The 14,091-nt window shown below is 43.3% G+C and overlaps 1 protein-coding gene across 9 annotated transcripts in view; it reads right to left on the bottom strand.

Annotated features, from left to right (window-relative positions):
• Positions 1 to 14,091, bottom strand: part of RNF150 (ring finger protein 150) — a 176,931-nt gene that overhangs the window by 61,667 nt on the left and 101,173 nt on the right. For all 9 annotated transcript variants that reach the window (XR_003763285.2, XR_005660604.1, XR_005660605.1 and 6 more), the window contains exon 2: positions 1,459 to 1,709. Coding sequence is in view for 1 of the 9 variants with exons in the window: in XM_039913674.1 (XP_039769608.1) it covers positions 1,459 to 1,709 (251 nt within the window). In the remaining 8 variants the exon portion in view is untranslated. The remainder of the gene's footprint in view (positions 1 to 1,458; positions 1,710 to 14,091) is intronic.

Below are 14,091 nucleotides of genomic sequence, written 5' to 3'. Positions count from 1 at the left end.
CAATCTTAATCCCCATTTTACAGATGAGGTAACTGAGGCACAGAGAAGTTAAGTGACTGGCCCAAGGTCACACAGCTAACAAGCGGCGCCTAGTGAAGAGAGAACATGTGGTTACTACTAAGTATAAATTGTTCTGGCAGAATGAACGGGCATGATGGGGAAAATGGGAAAGGAAAGGGGCTCTTGTTTGTTTCTTTTGCCTGAATCACTCATTAACTTTACTGGGTGACCCAATCCAAAACTGTTCAAAAATCACTACTGGCCAGCGAGATGGAGACTGACCCCGGTAAACTGAGCAATCCTGCCAGGGCTTCCCATGCCTGTAGGCTACCCCCTTGAAGGGTTGGGGGAGGGGGGGCGGCGGGGTGGCAGGGTTCCAATCGGGCACCCGTCACCTTCCTCATAAAGTCGTGGGAGTGGTTGACTTTGGTCCAAACAGTTTCATCTGCCTACATCATTCCCAATGTGTTCTGCTACAACTGGCCAAGAGGAGTTTTGAAAAACGTAGCCTTTGATTTTCATCTCCCACTTTCTCCTTCAAGTTTTTTTTTTCCCCAAGAGAAAGGAAGTGCAGTATATTTCAAGTTACAGTAGCTTCCTAGGTAGCACCCCCTGACCCTTTGACTCCCTTTTCAACTTCTCCAAAACACACACACACACACACACACACACACACACACACACACACTCTCTCTCTCTCTCTCTCTCTCTCTTTCTCCTCCTCCTCACCCTCCCAAACCTTCAGAAGATGACAATGAGTCTAAGCTCGTTTCTAGACTGTAAGTTTGTTGTGGGAGGGAATGTGCCTTCCAACTTTACTGTCATGTACTCTCCCAAGCACTTAGTACAGTGCTGTACACACAATAAGAGCTCAATAAATTTAACTGATTGAGACTTCATCCATTACCGTGAATGCAGACATGCAAAATGTACCTAGGAAATCACAGCACTAGTGCCCCTTTTCTTGTCTGTTGCCCTTTAAGCAAACATTACTCAGATATTAAAAATTAAGGGCGGAGTGGTATGTCCTATCTCCAGCAGGACGTATGCTCAAGTTGTCTTTGAAGCATAGTGATTATTTGTGCTGAGACATCCCCACTCTCTCTCCAGGTCTCTCTATGCCCTGTAGCATTCATTGCCAGACGGCCAGGGTCAGTTTAGGGTCACAGAGCAGAAAATCTCCAAGATATCAATGGCAGCATACACCACCATGCCTTCACCCATTGAGACTGATTCTTAGAGTGGGGAAGTTACAATCTTTTCCACTGTCTTGCAGAACTTTTTCAGGGGACACATCAAGACACAAAACAAAGAACAACAGAAAATGGAACAACAAAAAAACTCCCAAAGCTGTATTCCACACAACACCACCCACTCACAGGATCCCCCACCTGGCAAGTCAGCTCTGGGAAGATGTTAAAGGTGGGAGAAAGCTGAATCAAGATGTGAGCTACTCACCTGGTTCCTGTCCCTAGCATTTGCATAGCGGAACCTCTGGATGTAGTAGAAGACCAGCCAAGCGAGCGATATGATCATCAGTACGATGAAGGAGATGGAGACAAAGACGACGGAGGTGCGGCTGACGTATTTTTGCAAGTTGCGGGTCCCAATGGTGATGTACATCATCACAGTGATGTTCTTTTCCAGCAGGCTCACTATCTCCTTCCCCTTCGGCTCAGGGATCATTATTGCGACCACATCTTCTACACCTGTTACAGAGCAGAGAGCAGGGAGAGCAGAGGAGAAAGCCCAGTCAGGGAACTGGAACAAAATAATCTGCCTGCTTCAAGTGCTACTAGGGCTGGTTCAAAAATGCCGACAAACTTGAGAATGGCGCCTCCTTCGGCGGGATTCCTGCCGTAGGGTTCCTGAGCAAAACCGTGAGGATTCTAACCCCAAAGCCGGAATCTGAAGGTACTCTTATCAAGGGCACCTCAGAGTCACCCCTCACTTTTGCAAGGGGCCAGGCCACCCCAAGGAAGAGCACAGAGTGGCTGTGAATCTGTTATGTAATGGGTTCTGCAAAAAATGTTGTTTCAAGCAGATCACCTTGCATGATAACCCTATTATCAGTCTTCAATTAATACTGCAAGCATTTCAGATTCATGGTGTACAGAAACAGATTTTCAGCAGAGTAAATTGGTTCCCCAAGAGGTGCTAACGGCCTCTGGTAAATGACAGGTGTCAGAGAGAAGAGTACAATAATTTACTCCAAGTTGTCCTCTTGAATTTCATTTGGATAATAGAAATGATTTAGTAATTCCATTGTTTTCAAACCATTCTCCCTGTATCAAAACAACTGACAATATGAATTTTGGAAAACATAAGGGTTTGTAAGAAATACAACTGCAGTGTTGTACGAGAAAAGTCCGTATTTCCCCTTTTATTTAATAAACACCATTTAAAAATATTTTGAGGGATGAATCCATTTTACCTTCTTTCTTACATCCAATTAACCCCCCGCCCCTCATGAAGTTTCTTCTAGCTCATTAATTTAAGCCGGACACATTACCTAGGTAATATGAGAGAATTACAAAGAAGTAAATATTCTTCAGGACTTTTTAGAAACTGAATTTTCAGAAGAGGCTCTCCAAACACAAACATATTAGTAGCTCTCTGACAAATAAAGTTAGCTCATATGTGTAAATGATCTCAGACACTGCTACAACTTGGTGTTGGCTTGCTTGTTGCCATTTTTTACCTAAATGGTTCTTTTTCTGATTGTAATTAATGCAAATTTTTCCCCCTAATGGCTTATAAGGAATACAGAGCAACATAATCTTCAATTTTTTTTTCTTTCATTTTCCACGGTCTTTCAGACCATAATTGAAAACAACTCATTATGGAGTAGTGAGCCTACTGCTCTGCTCAATGGATTCCTTGTCTTGAATTATTTATCAACCCATGAAAGGCCTAGGGTGGGTCCCATTAAATAGGTTCCACTGGAGCCCCACTTTAGGATAAACTGGTGGGTCAGAGCCCTCTGTCACCCTGGCAGCTGACCCTCCTCCTTTTCCACTTCTTTTGCAGGAGGAGCAGCAGAAAGAACAGCTACTCCCACTGCTCTCATGAGTGAAGTAGCACGGCCTAGTGGGAAGAGCATGGTTCTGGGAGTCAGAGGACCTGGTTTCTAATTCTGGCTCTGCCACTTCTCTGCCTTGGGCAAGTCTCTTAACTTCTCATTCCCTCAGTTCCCTTATCTACAAACTGGGAAATCAGTACCTGTTCTTCCTCCTACATAGACTGTGAGCCCCAAGTGGGACCAGATCATCTTGTATCTAACCCAGTGCTTAGTACAGTGTTTGACACATACTAAGTGCTTAACAAATACCACGGTTATGATGGTGGCTGAGCTAGCCCTCCCAAGACTGGGGCAGTAAAATAGCCCACTGGTCAAAAGGCAAACCCGTTAATGACCAGAGAGACCAATTCTGGAGCAGTCGGGAAGAGCAACCGGCACTTAGTCCTCACAGGGAAAAATCCTTGCTCCTCTCTAGTCTCTAAGCTTCTTGTGGGCAGGGATTGTCTTTGTCACCTTGATTATATTCTTCTAAGGGCTTAGTACAGTACTCTGCACACAGTAAGTTCTCAATAAATACCAGTGATTGATTGATTGTAAAAATCCCTTAAGAAATTTAGAATTTAGAACAAAAGCACTGGAACAGTGGCTCTTCTACTCTCCATTTACCTCCTGTCCACCTGGCCAGTGTGGAAACTGGAGCAAGGAGCTCAGTGGGGGGAGTGTGAGGAGAGGGACAAGGAGGAAATTTAAGGGACAAGACTCCTGGTGGTTCTTGAAACCCCTTTCCCAAAACCCTCCCAGGGAGGGCCAGCGAAACATTTGTTCCACACAAGGAGGGAAGCACAGGACCAGAATAAACATTCTGAATTAGCTTATCAGGTGGAAGACCAACTGTATTCTGAATTCACCACTGCCTGACTCAAGTGACAATAAGAGGTGAGAGCAGTTCCATTCTCTACCGTTTCTGATTCGTGGCACTTGTGTGGGCTGTGACTCAAAACTGCTCAATGCTTTCCTTAACTGGAAACCTTTTGAGAAGCAACATGGTCTACTAGATACAGCAGGGGCCTGGAAGTCACAAGGAAGTGGGTTCAAATCCCTATGACCTTGGGCAAGTTACTTCACTTCCCTGGGGTTCAGTTATCTCATCTATAAATATGGGGATTAAGACTGTGAGTCTCATGTGGGACGTGGATGGTGTCCAACTTGATTAGCTTGGATCTACCCCAGTCCACCTCACTGTTTACTAGAGTGCTTGGCACATAGTAAGTGTTTAAAAATCACTGAAAAAAAAAACGTTACCCTTGCGTAATTCTACTTTCTAGTATTCTGTGATCTGTTCTGAAATGACCATAATGAACTAAGGGAAACTCAATTAGGAATATTATTTGTATCCATGTAAATAGACAATGAAGAGGAGCCCATTGGGTAGGGATTGTCTCTAACTGGTTGCTGAATTGTACTTTCCAGTTGCTTAGTACAGTGCTCTGCACACAGTAAGCACTCAATAAATACGATTGAAAGAATGAATGGAAATCCCAGAAGTAAATATGACTGACAGAAAAAACTCTATATATGTGCAGAAATACAAAATGAAGGTCATTTTCAATCCGTGAAAATTTCATTCCATATGTTACTTGAAAACCAATGCAGTGTGGGGAAAAATGAACCATGACCATGCCTGGGATTCTACCATTAATATAAATGGCCAAAAAAAAAAATCCTATCTAAGATCCATTAGAAGAGCAGGGTTCTCTTCTAGAATTCCTGGAAAGAGAAAATGAGTCACTGACACAGCTCTAGATAGAGTCCAACTGGGGTATCTCAGACCTCAGGGAAAACAGATGACACATTAAACCACTTCTTTGTATTTGGATTTTTAAGATATTGAAAGTCCACACACATTATTCTATTATTATTTCAGGGAGAGCTCTTTTGACTTAAAAAAAATTTGGGACATGGAAGCCAAAGAATGCTTTAGATGCAAATTACCTAGATCACATGTGGGTTTACACCAAAGTGAATATATTGGATTTGGGAATGATGTACATAAATACTGTGTACCATATTTCTTTGTGCATTTCTTCCTTAATGGAAGTCTTTGCCTCCAAGCTCTAACAATCACTCCACCCTCATCCACAGGCCCAACCATATAACTTGGCTGGTATTCTGGGGGACATAAGAAGCCATTTTTTCTCTCTGAAACACCAAAAAGAAAAATTTGTTTATTTATTCCTATGTTCTAATTTTAGCATTGTGGTTTTATCGTTCTATAGGGTGGCCAGTCATCTGGTTTTATATTGGTCAGTCTGGCTTTAAGCTGGTTTTGCCCCTATCTGGTACAGATATGGTACTAAGTGCCTTTATGTCCTGTATGTCCAGAAGGACCAGGGAGGGAAACACAAAACCTTCTCTGCAGTAGTGAGGTCGGGGCAGGAGGCAGAGGGGGTCAGGGTGCCCCCAAAGAAATGCCTTGGATTTGGGTGGTCTCAGTCATTCTTCCATAAGATGGTACATGAGACGTCATCACATCACTGCGTGCCCAGTAGTGAATGGATCACCACATTCCTCTCTTTGTCTGGAGTTTGCAGGGCTGTTGGGGGCTGCCCTGATACTTCCAGATGCCAAGGACCAACTCAGACCTTCGGATGTTGGCATCAGATGCAGATGGGACACGCTGGGAGGATTCTGCTGGATCTCAGATCTCAAATCTTTTTCAAAACTGGATCTGAAATCTCGGCCTGGTGAAAATGTGAGGAAGGTCAGGAACCCTATACTTACACTTGGGTGTGGCGGCGGGGGCAACCTGGTGATCTGCCATTTGAGACTCTGAAGTGTAAACCTTTTTACTGTAGATAGGACAAGTTGGGGTTAAATAGCTTCTCCCAACTAGTTTAATCCTCAAAATAGATTTTTATAAGTGGATAATTCTGGGGGTTTTGAGGCCCAGCCCCTTTCAAGCCCCAATTTCCATCCTAGTTCCATTGTCTACGAGTCACTGCAGCAGAAGTATTTCAGTTTTGTATTTGCTTCCTACCAAAGGCACCTAACATCCATTTTCTGAATAGCCTCAGTGAGCAATTGTTTAACAGAACATGTTTGCTGGCAGAGCGGCTTTGGCCCTGTAAGAGAGCATCTAACTGTGACACGCACGACTTGGCTGCCTGAGTTTTGAATACCTTTCGCCTTTTCTTCCCACCAAGTGCTCATTATCTGAATCTGTATTAATAGGTAAGAAGTGAAGGGACCTAAACAAAAGGACTGAAGCATGCAGGGGTCAGAAAGACTCAAAGAATGCTCAATAATCAAAAGGAAATCCTTCCCAAGCAAATTCACGGTAAGCCTCTTTCACCTCTGTATTAGTAATGTGTGTGGGTCTCCTGCTGGTGCAAAGCAATTTACGGAACACAGAAAAAATATCCACACTTCACATTTACAAGCTTACACAGAAAAAATGAGGTTTCCTCTTTTCTCTCTGTCTTTCTGCTTCACACCCGAAAGAACAGTACTTTGTGAACAAGCACAGTCCATGGTTTCCTCCCCAGACATTGCTTGAAGAATTATGATCTCTCTCCAACTTCATGCTACGGGTACCTAGGGGTGGAATCTAACGCTCAAAAGAACTGTTCTGGGTTTAGTTTCAAATCCCATTTTTGACAAGCAACTATCTGCCACAGTTGCAAAGACTCACGTAATCTCACTGTCAGGACAGTCAATGGTGTGGGGGTGGGGAAGGAAAGGGAGCGGAGGGAGTGTCTGTGTGTGTTTATGTATGTTACTCTTTGCAGCCTCTGTGCCTGGGACAGCAGAAGGCATTACATTCTAAAGCCCAAAACAGTTCTGGTTTAACCAAACAACTTATACAGCATTTTAGAAGCTTTGACCTCTGAGGTTCCCAGAAAGAGGTACTGAAATAAAATCCAAACTATCCTCTATGAGGCAGCAACTGACGAGCTGCGGACACTTCTTTCTTGTTCCTCACTGCCATATTCAAAACTCATTGCCTTCTCTGCCTACTGCCGGTAGTCTCAAATCTGAAAATCTGGGGCTACTGGGTGAGGCTTGCTTATTTTTCACCTGCACAATGACCTGTTCATTTCCACATCTGTGCATGTTTCCCTCTGCAACATCTTGGATCAATTTTTAATTTTTTTAAGTGGCATTGGAGTGCTTACTATGTGTCGACTGTGAGCCTGATGTTAGGCAGGGATTGTCTCTATCTGTTGCTGATTTGTATATTCCACGAGCTTAGTACAGTGTTCTGTACCCAATAAGCGTTCAATAAATATGACTGAATGAATGAATGTCAAGCTCTGTTCATTCATTCATTCATTTAATTGTATTTATTGAGCGCTTACTGGGTGCAGAACACTGTACTAAGTGCTTGGAGAGTACAATTCGGCAACAGATAGAAACAATCCCTGCCCCACAACAGGCTCACAGTCTAAAAGTGGGGAGACAGACAGGAAAACAACACAAGGAGACGGATACAAGTACACAGGCTTCACTACTAAGCAGCGTGGCTCAGTGGAAAGAGCCCGGGCTTGGGAGTCAGAGGTCATGGATTCAAATCCCCGCTCAGTCGCTTGTCAGCTGTGTGACTTTGGGCAAGTCACTTCTAAGTGTTGACGTAGATACAAGTTAATCAGGTCAGACAGAATCTGCATTGGGCTCACAGTCCAAATACTGAAGATCCATTTTACAGATGAGAAAACGGAGGCACCAGGAAGTGAAATAACTTCCCCAAGGTCACACAGCAGGTAAGTGGCAAAACCGGGATTAGAACCCAGGTCTTCTGACTTCCCGGCCTGTGCTCTTTCAACTAGGCCATGCCATTTTCCCTTCTCTTTCTCCCACAGCCACAGGCCTTACCTAGGTCTTGGTTTGCTCCAGAAAGACAGAAACCATGGTCTCAGGGAACAACCATTTTTTTCCCCCTTTACAGTATTTGTTAATTGTTTTACTATGTGTCAAGCACTCCTTGAGTAAATATAAATTATTCAGACCAGACACAGTCCCTGACCCAACTGGGGCTTACGATTTAAGTCAAGACTCTCTGCTCTCTTTCAATTCATCCATTACGCTACAGCTAGAATACTCCCCCAATGCTTAACCATTGCACATGCCTGCCTCTACTCCCTTCAGAATCTCCCATTATGCCTCCCAGATGAAATGCCATTTCCTGTATGAGGTTACATCACTCCATCCTCTTGCTCCACCTTACTTAACCTCCCTCACCAAGAATTAAATCCTTACCCACATTCTGGATTCAGGCAACCAGGTTTCTGGTCCAAGGCAAGAGTATCTTTCTCTCTTCCTGCTCCCTCTCTCTTTCCCTCTCCCTTTTACTCCCACATCTAAAAATCAACCATATTTATTGACTGTTTACTAAGTGCAGAGTACTGTATTAAGTGTTTGGGAGGGTATACTATAATGGAGCTAGTAGACACATTCCCTGCCCACAACCTGGAACAGGCTATCCCCTCTGCTCTGCCAATCCAGATCTCTCCTCTCCCTTAGAATCCAGCTCCTAGACTATCTCTTCCAGGTGGCTTTCCCAGATTTACCTGGAATAACCTCTCAGGGGTGTGTTGGTTTTAGTGAGGTTGAACCAAAAGAAGGTGAGATATTAAAGGTTCTCAAGGCACCACAAGGTTACACTGGGACTTTCATGACACAGTAAAACCCCGTATTATATTACCATAATATTTCTACAGTTTATCTACTTATAGACTGAAAATTCCTAGAAGTCAGAATATGTTGTTTTGCCATTCTAAGTGGCTCCTAGATCATGGAAATGCCCAATCAATTTGAACACTACAATATAGTAGAAAGACAATCAACAAAGTTTATCTTAAAAAATCAGTACTGAGACCACTTTGGATAATAGAAATAGAAGTTGGGAAAATGAACAAAATAAGGGCTTGCTTGTCTAAGAGAATCACACCCAATTTTGTCTGCTTGTCTCACTCTCCTCTCGATTAGCTTCAGTTAACTGGCTCTCAAATAAAATATTGACATGGGGGGTGGGAGGAGGGGAGGCACACAGATTTTGTTTTTGTTCCCAGATCCTCAACAACAAGTGTGATGACTACTGCACTCCTCCTGGCTTTGGAGTAAAATATAGGGAGCCCAGGGTTGAATAATAATTGTGGTATTTGTTATGTGCTTACTATGTGCCATGTTCTGTTCTAAGCACTGGGGTTGATAAAAGATAATCATGGTGGACACAGTCCCAATCCCACATGGAGCTCACAGTCCAAGAAAGCAGCATGGCTTAGTGGAAAGAACACGGACTTGGGAGTCAGAGGTCGTGCGTTCTAATCCCGGCTCCGCCACTTGTCAGCTGTGTGACTTTTGGGTATTCAATTTCTCTGTGCCTCAGTTACCTCATCTGTAACTTTTCCCTTATATATTTCTCAGGTCAATCAATTAATGGTATTTACTGAGCACTTAATGGATCCTGTGCAGTTCTGCATGGCAAATCTCAATTAGGAATACAACAATCTGTCTAAATAAGCTTCCTCTCTGGTTATATGTTATAAATTATTTATTTATATTAATGCCTGTCTCCCTGTTGAGACTGCAAGCTTGTTGTGGACAGGGACCATGTCTACTAACTCTGTCGTCTAGTACTCTCCCAAACACTTACTGGAGTGCCTTGCACACAGTAAATGGTAAACACCACTGATGATGATGACAGTTATAAAGAAAAGGAAATATTCTCTTTACCTTGGGCTGATTTCCAGCCCAGTGTTATAACACAAAAGCTCAAACTAGCCTTTTCTAGGTAACAAATATATACACAAGGAGAGGAAAGAAAAACCAATCCTTTAGTCATTATGGGCCCTAGGATGATTTCACACTTGGTGTTCTTGACGGCGACAACACCTGTATTGAGTGTTTGGCCACTGCAGTGGCTAGAGGTAGGGTTAAAACCTTAATCATCAAGTCTGGTTCCCTGTGTGGTAAAGCTTGTCCCCCAGACTGGCACACAATCTTGATCCCCTCCATAGTCTCGCCCACCACTTGAGAATTTTAAAACAATTGTTTGCATCAAAGAGAAACTCCTTGCCATTGGCTTTAAGGCACGCAATTGGCCCTCCACCCACACTTTACCTCACTGACCTCCTACCACCACCCAATCCACACACTTTGCTCCTCTTACTCCAAAAATCCTCTGTACTTCCATCTCATTTACTATCCCGCTGCTGACCTCTTGCCCGTGTCTTCCCTCTGGCCTGGAACCTCCTCCCCTTCCTATCCGACAGACCATCACTCCCTCACCTTCAAAGCCCTCCTAAAATCATAGCTCTTCCAAGAGGCCTTCCTGACTAACCCCTCATTTCTCCCATCCTATTCAATCTCTCCTCTCTTCCACCTATGGCCTTAAGTCTGTTCCCTTTAAGCACTTTGATACTCACCCACACCCTAGGCCACCTCACTTATGTCCACCACATCCTTACATTCTGCTTTTTCCCCATCTGTAATTTATTTTAATGTCTACCTCCTTCTCTAGACTGCAAATTCCTTTTGGGCAGGCATCGTGTCTATTGCATTCTATTCTCCGAAGCACTTAGTAGTGCTCTGCACACAGAACCAACTCAATAAATACCATTTGATTGACTGATTGAATTCCATTCACCTAAAGAGTCACATAGCAAGGGAAAAACGAGTACTTAAAGGGTGGATTTTAAAATTTATTGTAGGAAAGATCCTAAAATATCACACAAATAAAGCTAATAATTCAGAGTCAAACAAACCTGATATTTTTCACCCCAGAGCCCCCGGCTTCCAGGACTCAAGACTGGGCTTTAATCACAATTGGAAAAATGGGTGTCTCTGACCCCTTTCCTACTTAAATTCCTTTGGAAACTGTAGATACGTGAAACATCAGATGATTCTGAAGTGAATATCAATTCCTCCTGAAGTTCCTCTGCCTACTTCACATTTTTCAAGTAGTTTCACCAGTGCAACCGACATATTTAATAACAGCCATGAGCTAATTATGAGGCTGCGCAGATTCACAAAACCCAGCTGGCAAATCCCCAGCAAGTTGGCTTGAGGGGCAGAAGCAGAAGTCACAGTGCTCAGCACACAGTAAGCACTCAATAAATACGACTGAATGAATTCTACTCCCAGTGCCCTTTGCAGGGCTTCGGGATGCCTAAGACATATAAGGAACCTAGAGTGGCATCTTCCAACTTGTTTCCCACAGCCATAGGGCCCAGATGGGCTGTCGAGGGTTGAAAAAAAAGCTATGAACACAATACTTGCAACCTACCTTCTGTTGAGAAAATCAATAGAAAGACACACTTAACTTTTTGAGGATGACTGTTCAGCTATACAGATGAGATGACTGACACTGCTACTTTACGAAGCCACTTTCGAAGGATTCATATAAAGCTAAGCCTTGCAGGCAGATAGATCACCTCCTGATTTCACAATAACTTCCTGGAAGTGACTGACACAGAAAGGATATAAGACTGCATTGTCTACTGATCGTTCCACCCAGAACATTTACTGTGTACCTAATCTAATTTCTGGCATTAATCTGTGCTCAGCTTCTCATAGCTTCACTGAAGAGTGAAAATTAGATTGCGGGTTTAAGTCCAGGCTGAGAAGAACAGTAAAAACTATTTTCTCCAAAGGGCAAAATGTGCCCACCATTAAAAGGAACACATGACCCTCTCCCAGTTAAGCGTTCAGTCAGTGGAAGAACTTCAGACTAAAACCCCCAACTGTTCAACTCCATGTATCTTCTGTCCTGCCGCTCACTTCATATTTCAATCAATCAATGGTATTTACTGAGTGATTACTATAAACAGAGCATTGTACTAAGCGACTGGGAGAGTACAATATAACATAATTGGTGGACACACTGCCTGCTCACAAGGAGCTTACAGGCTAGAGGGGGAGACACATATTAAAGAACGTGAAACCCAATTTTTAATCCCAAAGTTTCTCTGGCATGGCTCAATCTTTCTTCATTTATTATATTTTTTAAAACTGTGCCCTTGACTAAAATATTGCCCGAGAATAATAAATAGAAACGAAGGGAGTTATACAATCTGGAAACAGGAAATACTTAGATCAGAAACAGCAGGGTAAAAGCAGAATTCTTTACAGCTTCTCCCTTCTCTTCTTCCATTTGAAAAGCTGGCTGTGTACTTAGAAGCCTTTTGGTTGACCAAGCAGAAGTGGGCAGGGGAACCCCGGGTTCCCATGAGCTGAAGTATAAAACTAGGAACTATTCATTCTTTCATTCAATCGCAATTATTGAGCTCTTACTGTGTGCAAAACACTGTAATAATAATAATAATGGCATTTTTAAGCGCTTACTATATGCTGAATACTGTTCTAAGCGCTGGGGTAGATACAAGGTAATCAGATTGTCCCATGGGGTGGGGGGGGGCTCAAGTTTTAATACCCATTTTACAGATGAGTTAACTGAGGCACGGAGAAGTTAAGTGGCTTGCCTAAGGTCACACAGCAGACAAGTGACAGAGCAGGGATTAGAACCCATGTCCTCTGACTCCCAAGCCCAAGCTCTTTCCACTAAGCCACATTATTTTCTAAGCACTTGGGAGAGTACAATGCAATAATAAAATGACATTCCTGCCCACTACACGCTTACAGTCCGGGGGACAAGCTTACGGTTTACTTTTTCCTTGAGTTTAGATTCTACAGTAAGTACTTATTCTGGCTGTAAACTCTAGACTGCAAACCTGTTGAGGGAAGGGAATGTGTCTACTGACGCTGTATATTGTACTCTCCCAAGTGTTTACAGCAGTGATAATAATAATAATAATGTTGGTATTTGTTAAGCGCTTACTATGTGCAGAGCACTGTTCTAAGTGCTGGGGTAGATACAGGGTAATCAGGTTGCCCCACGTGAGGCTCACAGTTAATCCCCATTTGACAGATGAGGTCACTGAGGCACAGAGAAGTGAAGTGACTTGGCCACAGTCACACAGCTGACAAGTGGCAGAGCTGGGATTTGAACTCATGACCTCTGACTCCCAAGCCCGGGCTCTTTCCACTGAGCCATGCTGCTTCTCTAACCTGCACTCCGTAAGCACCTGCCCTGCACTCCGTAAGTACTCATTAAATACAACTGATTGACTCTCGCTGGTAATAATAACAAAAATAATAATACTCGAGGTATTTGTTAGGCACTTACTTTGTGCCAAGCTTTGCACTAAAACCTGGGGTAGTAACAGATCAGACATAGTCCCTATCCCACACCAGATTCACAGTCTTAAGTAGAAAGGAGAAGAGGTATTCAATGTACATTTTACAGATGATGAAACTGAGGTACAGAGAAGTTAAGTGACTTGCCCAGGGTCATTCAGCAGGAAAGAGGCAGGGCTGGGATTAAAACCCAGGTCCTCTGAGTCCCAGGCCCTCTGACTCCCAAGTCCTTGCTCTTTCCACTATGCCACATGACTTCTCTAGTAGACACAACTCTTTTCTTTCCTAAATACAGGTTCATGCAAGAAAACATAGCCGGAAACAGGAACAGAGTTTTCCTCAATGCAGAAAGATAAACAAATGAATACAATAAAACCCCAACACTGTACAATGGCTGCAGTTTCAAAAATTCTTATTCTGTCGCCTCTGCTCTTATGTCCAGTCACACTTAGATAAGGAACCTAATGCTCAGCTCTCTCTCTGATGTGACACAACAGGGTGGTGGATAGAGGTTTCCCTGCCAGTGAGAAGGCTCTGCTCTGTAAATGGTGTGACAACAACCCCTAAAATATCCAGCCGTCTCCATCATTGTTCCACAGGACTTACAAAAACAGCAGGCAACACAAGCTTCAATCAGACAAGTGGAGCGGTCCAGAGCCGAAGGAAAAGGAAACAGCTGTCTGCATTAAAAAGCCGTCTTGGAGTGGGGTCATGCTATCTTAAAATATAAGTGTCGGAGAGAACCGAAGGCATAACTCAGATAAAACTTGATTTTCTTTGAGATGATGTCCAAAAGAGCTTTTTTGGAAAGAATCAAGACCACAAATACCTCCCTGGGGAGTGGCAGCTGGAAATTGTCCACAATCCATATCGTT

Source organism: Ornithorhynchus anatinus, chromosome 12 (assembly GCF_004115215.2).
Source record: "Ornithorhynchus anatinus isolate Pmale09 chromosome 12, mOrnAna1.pri.v4, whole genome shotgun sequence".
In the NCBI taxonomy this organism is placed as follows: domain Eukaryota; kingdom Metazoa; phylum Chordata; class Mammalia; order Monotremata; family Ornithorhynchidae; genus Ornithorhynchus; species Ornithorhynchus anatinus.
Note: the sequence above shows the minus strand (reverse complement) of the source record. Positions and strands in the feature narration are given on the sequence as shown.